General features: G+C 34.5%; 1 protein-coding gene across 1 annotated transcript; it reads right to left on the bottom strand.

The window, feature by feature from the left end:
• Positions 1 to 947: 947 nt before the first annotated feature.
• LOC120265624 (28 kDa ribonucleoprotein, chloroplastic-like) lies at positions 948 to 5347 on the bottom strand. Its single transcript, XM_039273574.1, has 4 exons — positions 4794 to 5347; positions 4497 to 4598; positions 1586 to 1861; positions 948 to 1247 (listed from the first exon to the last, which is right to left on the bottom strand). Exons 1-4 carry the CDS (start codon positions 5265 to 5267, stop codon positions 1182 to 1184), a joined length of 918 nt encoding a protein of 305 aa, XP_039129508.1. The 5' UTR covers positions 5268 to 5347; the 3' UTR covers positions 948 to 1181.
• Positions 5348 to 7945: the final 2598 nt, after the last annotated feature.

Raw genomic sequence — 7945 nt, forward strand, 5'->3', positions numbered from 1 at the left:
GAATTTTGATTGCCATGTGCTTGTTTGATTATGGAATTAAGCTTTACATTATGTACCTGAGTAATTGTTGTTATTTTCTCATAATGGTTAGTTTATGTATTTTCGATTATTTTGTTAGTTTGATGCATGGGATTGTTATGAATATGGAATGAATTTAAATATCAAACTTTAATCATGTTTTTTATATTATAATTATGGTTTTAATATAATATATTTGCTCATTATTAATTATTATAATTTTTTTTAATGTTTTATTAGTGATCCTAGTTCAACACACGAGTTCAATCAAATTGAACCTATCGCTCATGACTGGGTCAATGCCTGACCAAATATGACTACCTTGCTCTCAAGATGGGAATTTAAGATTTCTTCCGGATTATGCTACAATACCAATTTGTTATAGCCATAACTCACTCGAAGCTCAAATGAGATATACTTAGTGAGTAGGAAAGCTAATATCAAGCTTTACAACTTTGTCATTTCGCTCATTCTTTTTTCCGCCTCCTCTTATTGTGCCTCTATCTTATTCCTTCAAGAAACAATGGAACATCCCCTGAGATCTAATTATGCATGCCACAACTACAAATTAACTTAGAAGAATAAATTAAAAACCCTAATTTATCCAGATAAACAATGAATTACTAAAAGTAGATTTTTTTTTTTTTTAAACAATTCTAGACCAACTCTCATAACTCAAATTAATCCTTATTTTGCAGCACAAACACATTAAAATATAAGTGTATTTTTAGCTAGCACAAGCACACAAATCATTGTACTCATTAAGTATCAAGAAATGCTATTATTTTGAAGAAAATAGTGTATCACTAGAAATCTTCACTTAATGAAAGATTTAGTAGCTTAGTATATGCTTGAAAATCTAATAAAAAAATGGTCTCCCAACTTCACTGAACTAGCACAATATTTGCAAGCCAGGAAATGACAAATAATAACTTAAATCATCTCTGGATAAAAAACATAATCGCCAAATGATAAGTTCAAGGCAGTGAAAACCTTATAATTAAGGTTATCAAAACACAAAAAAGGAAATTAAAAAAAGGGGGAAATTTTCTTTGTTCCACAACAGTAAACATTAGTAGAAATAACCACAAGAATAGCATTAAGATGCTGTTGTACAAACTGGCCTACAAGTCGCACAATGGTAGGAACATCGAGAAATATAATTAAAATGGCCTACGCCGAGGTCTTTCCTCTGCAACATTCACTCTGAGGGCACGACCATCCAGAGTCTGCACCCGAATGACAAAAACAAATTGAAATTAGCAAAAGAGAAGAAAGAAAGCATATGCTACAAGATGATATAAATTGATATTGGTATCACTGAATCAAACATAGAAACCAAAGGAATTTGGTGATCTACTCACGCTGCAAGATGCAAATATGAATCACAGGTTTAAGATCAAGTCCAGCCAATTATAGTGAGATGTTGCTATACGCAAGTAAAATAACAAAATGAAGTTCATTTTTAAAAACCCACTAAGGCAATGCTCATCAAGGGTGATCCCTTTCAGGGCTGGTTTTTTACTTCTTCAGAGGAACCGACTTAAATCAGTAAAAGTAAACCTACATGTCCATCAAGAGCAGCAATGGCATCATCCATTTCTGTCCGCGTTGCCATTTTCACAAAACCGAAACCACGAGATCGTCCAGTTTCTCTCTCGTAGACCACCCTTGCTTCTTCCACTTTACCATGCTCACTAAATACTTGCTCCAAGCGCGCATCATCCACTTGCCATGGGAGATTCCCAACATAGATTCTAAAAGATGGCTCATAGTCTCTTCTTTCAGGGCGAGTTCCTCTAGGAGCTGCCTTGTTAACTGTCAAAAGCCTGCCACCAACATCCTGCCAAATCACAAAAATTGATTGACCAAGAATTTTCATGCCCGTAAATGTTTAGAAATAAAAGCAGCAAAAGAGATGACAAAAATCTTTGTTGTTGAATATCAAATGAGGATTCACCACATTGCATTGTAAATGTTAACAATATACTTTGTCAGCTTAGACCATGCTAATTAATGTGGTAAAAAAGTTAAGAGCAGAAGACCACTGACGATAACCTCAGCAAATCACACAAGTTGCAAGGGCCAAATGATCAAAGGAACTTGCCAACGAAAAAACAGAAGGCAAGTTGAGCCAACCACAAGGGAAAATACAATCACATAACTATTGAATTTCTTAAAACCCATGTAAATTGTTTAGCTATCTGAATTTCTCACATATTTTATTGAATTGCTTGAAATTCTTGATTTTCTTTTTTCCTCATTTTTCTTTCCTTTTTCCTATTGCTAATTCCAAATTATGTTGGATGAGTTACCATGATCAATAGCATCACGGTACACTATTTTGTTGATTTAACACAGAAAATTTTAGATTTTAGTCTTGTAAGGAAGAAAAATCTCTGTTGTCTTTTAACCAACCAGGTAGCAAAAAATTTATCATTTTAATCAAAATCCACAACTAAAGGACAGACAAATTTGGTCATCTTTTTAGTAACTACCATTGATCTGAATCAAGTATCAACAAACTATGACTTGAAACCACCATGACAACAACAGACATATGTACAGTGGCATGGAGAAATTATCTCAATATTACAAATGCGGATTTGAACTCCAGACAATGAGCTTCGAAAGAAATTTATAAACTAAAAATAATAGCTTTAGATCTTAGGAGTACCACTGTACCATGGAGGCAGTAAGCCAGTCTATGTGTGGTTTATTTAAAATTCATGCTCAACTTGAGACTAGCTATAGAATGTAGGAACACCAGTGTAATGGAGACAATCAACATATTAAACATATTTAAAGTCATTAAAGTTAAGCTACTACTAATATGATATATCACATTTTAATTATCTAGAATTAATGCAACTAAAATTCCGAACAATTTTGTGTTTGACATTTAGCACATGTTAAGTTACATGTCAAAAGAAAAAATGAGGGAGTATTGAAAACTGAGAATTGGAGGTTCTACATAAGCAAGGGCCTAGTTAGAATATGCACAAGAACAACAAGACCTTTCTCTTTATCAAAAGCTCACTAACTACCATGGCCTCTTCATGGTAAAAGGTCATGTGGTTATCAATTAAATATCAAGTTCTCCATAGGAACAAGGCATGATCCTTAAAGGCAATCATAGTAATTAAGAAGATATTAGCATTGTTGAAAACATGGTTCTTAAAAACAACCACGTTATAAAAATAATATTGGCATTGTTACACCAAAAAAAAAAAAAGACCCATAGAAACAAAAATAAAAGCAAAGTTTAAAAATAAATCTACTTTACAATAGTAAGCATCATACTGTTATCATATAAAACACAAAAATCTCATAAAAAATTCATATGCTACTGCTTTAACCACCTTTTTTTTAATACACAAATATAACCTTGTTGATATTACGCAATATTAGATTTTTCTAAAGGAGAGGAACTTCAGTATAAAATTAATCTTCCTAAAAAAACAACACAGCCCCTAAGAGTTGATCTTTTAGCTTAACTGTGTAATATAATGATTTTCCATGCATGAATTAAGCACTATTTATGAGCATAATATAAGCAGCACATACCATACCAAACCAAACCAATAAAGTGCCAAGGGAAATAAAGCAACAAATGGGCCTTGAATAAATGAAACTTCCAAACTATCTCCTTTAAAAAATATTAAAATTTATAAATTATAAATTATAAAAACAAAACAGAAGACGTAACCAGTTAAAATGGAGATAAAATACTAAAATGTGTACTCAAAAAAGGTATAATGTAAAGTACTCCTCTAAACCTTCTTATCAGTGAATCTTGAACTACTTAAATATTATGCCACTAAAGGGAGCAGAAGACCAAATAACATTAATGGCACCAGCCAAACACAATAAGAAATGGCCTGTTATGTGCCACACACAGAAATTCCAAGTAGAGGTCCTCCTAGAATATATTATGTGGAAGATCATCATCCCATACACAAGCTGCTAAGAAATTAGCAAACTAGGCAATAAGAAAGTTGTAACTTATCTTGTAGCTCACTAATCTCACAGTCTCATCAACAGCATGATGATCCTCCACACAATGCTTTCTAAGAGGGGCTCCTCTTAAAACTTTTGTCCCATAGGCACTCCGAACTTGATAAATTATTAAATCAATTTTCAAATTTTCAGAAAGAGAATTCATAAAGAAAACAAAATCATGGAAACCTTCCAAGAGCACAGGCCAACAGCTTCTGCCAATACTTAGCTGTTCTAAAATAGACAGAGTCTCTCAACATATTCCTTTTAATCAGGCAAGGGAAGTTTAGGCCAAACCAGTTTCAGAAAAAACTTGATGCTACTAAGAAGAGAAGCATAATTAAATGTGCGAAAACTTTTCCCCTCCATAGGTCATATATTCTTCCCTTGTTATATTCGCTTAGCAACTTCAAGACATCAATGCTGAAGGTTAGCATGCAAATTAACCTTTCTGACTGAACGAGTTGAAGAAAACTTACATAACGGTGGAACATCTCCGTAGCTCTCTGTGCCTCTTCAACAGTACTCATGGTCACAAACCCAAAACCTCGACTTTGTTGTGTGTTCCTATCATAAATCACCTACAAAACAAGAAACAATGAGCAAAAATAAATATGCATTTTCAATATCTGAATAAAACAATGCCATACTTAAAATAAAATATAAAAAGTAAAAACATCTTCTTTTTAAAAGAAAACCCTCATCTTGTAACACCAAACCAAGAAAAGTTTGCTAGGAAAACAAACACAGGAACAAAAAAATAAGACTAATCTCACCTCGGCAACATCTACAATCCCAGCCCCTTCAAAAAGATGAGCAAGCTTCTCGCTATCCACGTCATCAGGGATATTACCAACAAAGAGCTTGGCCTCCTCCGGTGGCTCCGGGTAAAAACCTTCACCACCATCCTCCTCAACCTCCCCTTCGGCCTCAACAGCACCATCCTCTCCTCCATCCGATTCCCAGTCCACCAATGGATCGACTCCCTCCGCTTCCACAACAGTGCCCTCCTCATCCTGGCGCGCAAAATCAGAGGTCTGGGCCACAAGTGGAATCAAAGAAGAGCTTTTCTTGAGAGAAAGGAAAGGAGTTGACGGCGAGACATAGAGATGGAGCAAAGGTTTATAGATAGGTCTGGGGGGGATGGAAACGAGGGATTGAGGGGTCTTAGAGGCGAAAATGGTGGAAGGGAGGGAGGTGAGACAGGCCTCCGCCATTGATAGGACCTTCAAGGCCGGGGTCGCAGCCATTCTCGCAGCGAGAGAAGGAGAGGAAAAGAGGATAAGGAGAGGAGCGTGAGAAGAAGGGGCAGTTTCCAGGGTAATGGGGCCAAACCCTTCTCATATACTACCCAGCCAAGGGTTTCAAAGGGGTAAGAGATATTTCTCTACTAAATATTTGGAACTTTTTATTTATTTTTTTTTTCTTTTCTTTTATTTATTTTTATTTATTTTTTCTTTTATTTTATTTATTTTTATATCCCTTGTGAAATATTGAAAGCAATGTTATATTATGTAGCTAGATTTTTGTCTTGAATTATGGGAGATTTTGAATTAATTTAGTGTTAATTGCCAAATACCCCTTGAAAGTTTCGTTTATATACATTTTCCCCTCTCTAATTTTGGTATCCCCAAAAACACCCTCTTTTTCTCTCCACTTATTTTTAAACCCTTCAAGTCGTTAAAGTGACTAAATAGAGTTGGGTGGGAATTTTTTTGACAACAATGACCTTCATCTACTAAAGGCAACTAATACGGGCTTTTTATCTACTTGTAAGAAAGGTCTTCTTCTAACCGAGTCTTGGTTGTCCTTTTTTGGCATGTTTGCTCGTTCCATTTGGAATCTTTGAAATCTCGGGTTGGGTTGGTAGATCCGATCTGGAGATCGGAGTCACGGTGGAGACACCTAAATCCACCCGGCAGCAGTGGGAGTTCGACTGAGTGCGCCATCGCCGGAGGCGGACCTCGATTGTTTTTTGGATTTATGGGTGTTTGCCTCGTTGTTTTATTTTTCTTGGCGGCGATAAAGCGATGAGACACAAAGATCAATGGTTTGAAGTCGGAGAACCCTTTAGAGGACTCTGTTGGTGAAGAGTTGGATCTGTAGACAAGCTCTGCTGGTGTTGGGGTTGAGGAGAAAGAGGTCGTGGAGATCGTTGGAGAGGTTGAGGAGCTAGTAGCATTGGAAGAGGAGAAGGAGAAGAGTGAGGAAGGTGAGAACTTGGAGAATCATACTAAGTTTTACGGTTGAAGAGATAAAGGAGAGGGAGAATGTAGTTGCGGAGGAGATAGAGCAGAGATGAATTAGGAGAAAACTTTAGATTAAAAGTATGTTTTCGTTTAAATATATGTGTTTTTTTGTGTAACTTAGGTATTTTTCTGTTTAAAAAAATTTGTTTATGTTTAATAATATTGGTTCATGTTTAAGATTCTTGAGTAGCGTTTAACACAAACATACAATTTTAAAGCAGGCTGGGTTACTTTAGCGAGCCGAGTTATTTAAGCGGAAACTAGGTTAGTTACACACAAACATACACTATTAAGTGGAAGCAAACTAAGTTAAGCTACTAGTACAATAATACATTATATTTTGATTAATTTAGATCCCAAAACTCTTTAGAAATTATTGGATTAAAAATTAAAATTAAAATTAAAATCAAATTCAATTGGTCTTTTTAAATAAATGCTTAAAATAATGTTTAAAAGAAAATATCTTGGAATAAGAACTTTAGGGAATTAGAACATAAAAGAATCGACTTTTTTATGGATATATGGATAAATCTGTAGACTATTTTACCATGGATTAATTCTTGTTCTATAAACTTTAGGCTATTTTACCATTACTCTTTTAAATCTTGTAGATTCCAATCAATATTTTCTTCCGAAATTAGAAGTACATTAAACATAAAGATTAATTTTAACGTTTTATGTTTAATAATAGTTGTTTTTGTTTAAGTTATTTTATTTCCGTTTATCAATCCGGGTTTTTGTTGAAGCTAACATGTTTTAGTTTAACAGTCTTGGTTACTGTTTAATTTACTCGTTTTTGTTTATCCGATTATGTTAGAGTGCATTGTTAAATGTTTTACTTTTAATTTGTTGGGTTTCAATAGTTTTACATTATATGTTAATGTGTATCTGATTGAGTTTACTAATTTTTGTTTAATAGTTTTTGGTTTTTTTGTTTGCGAATACACTTTTTTTATGTTTAACAATAGGTTTTTTTGTTTAAGTTATCTTGTTTTACGTTTAATAATTCGGGTTTCTGTTTAAGGTATCGTGTTTTCCGTTTAATAGTCTTGGTTTTACGTTTAACAATAGTTATTTTTTTGTTTAAATTACCTTGTTTTCTTTTTATCAATCTCGGTTTTGTGCAAGCAACCCCATAATAAACATTCCGACAATTTCAAATTTATCCATACAAAATGAATCGACATAAATCAGATGAATTTGAATTAAAAAGAAAACACACACATACCTAAGTTAATCCGAAACACATATATTTAAAGCGAAACACACGAAAGCCACATCCGGACATAAGTTCTAAATCGTTCCTTCCTCTCTTACAAAAACAACGAATACCCTCCCCTCCTCATCCTCCTTCCAGTTAATCCGATTTCTTGGTTCTCTAAAAGTACAACACATCTCTCATTAGTATATCGATTCTCGTCGGCCTCTTCCTTTTTCAAGGCCGAGCCTTTTCCCACCGACTTCATCGTCAAGGCAAACCCGAAGAACCCATAGCAGCGAAGGTGGTGATGAAAATGGTCGAAGGCCACTGGGAGATTTGTGGTGAGGCTCGAGGTCTTTCAAAAAAATATTTGAAAGATGAGAAAAAACTGGGTTATTTTAAAAAAGATGATGTGCTTTTATCCACCATTGTTGAGGGTAAAAATGGAATTCAATCAAATGAATTAGGCGGAATTAGG

The sequence above is a fragment of the Dioscorea cayenensis genome, chromosome 7 (assembly GCF_009730915.1).
Source record: "Dioscorea cayenensis subsp. rotundata cultivar TDr96_F1 chromosome 7, TDr96_F1_v2_PseudoChromosome.rev07_lg8_w22 25.fasta, whole genome shotgun sequence".
Taxonomy (NCBI): domain Eukaryota; kingdom Viridiplantae; phylum Streptophyta; class Magnoliopsida; order Dioscoreales; family Dioscoreaceae; genus Dioscorea; species Dioscorea cayenensis.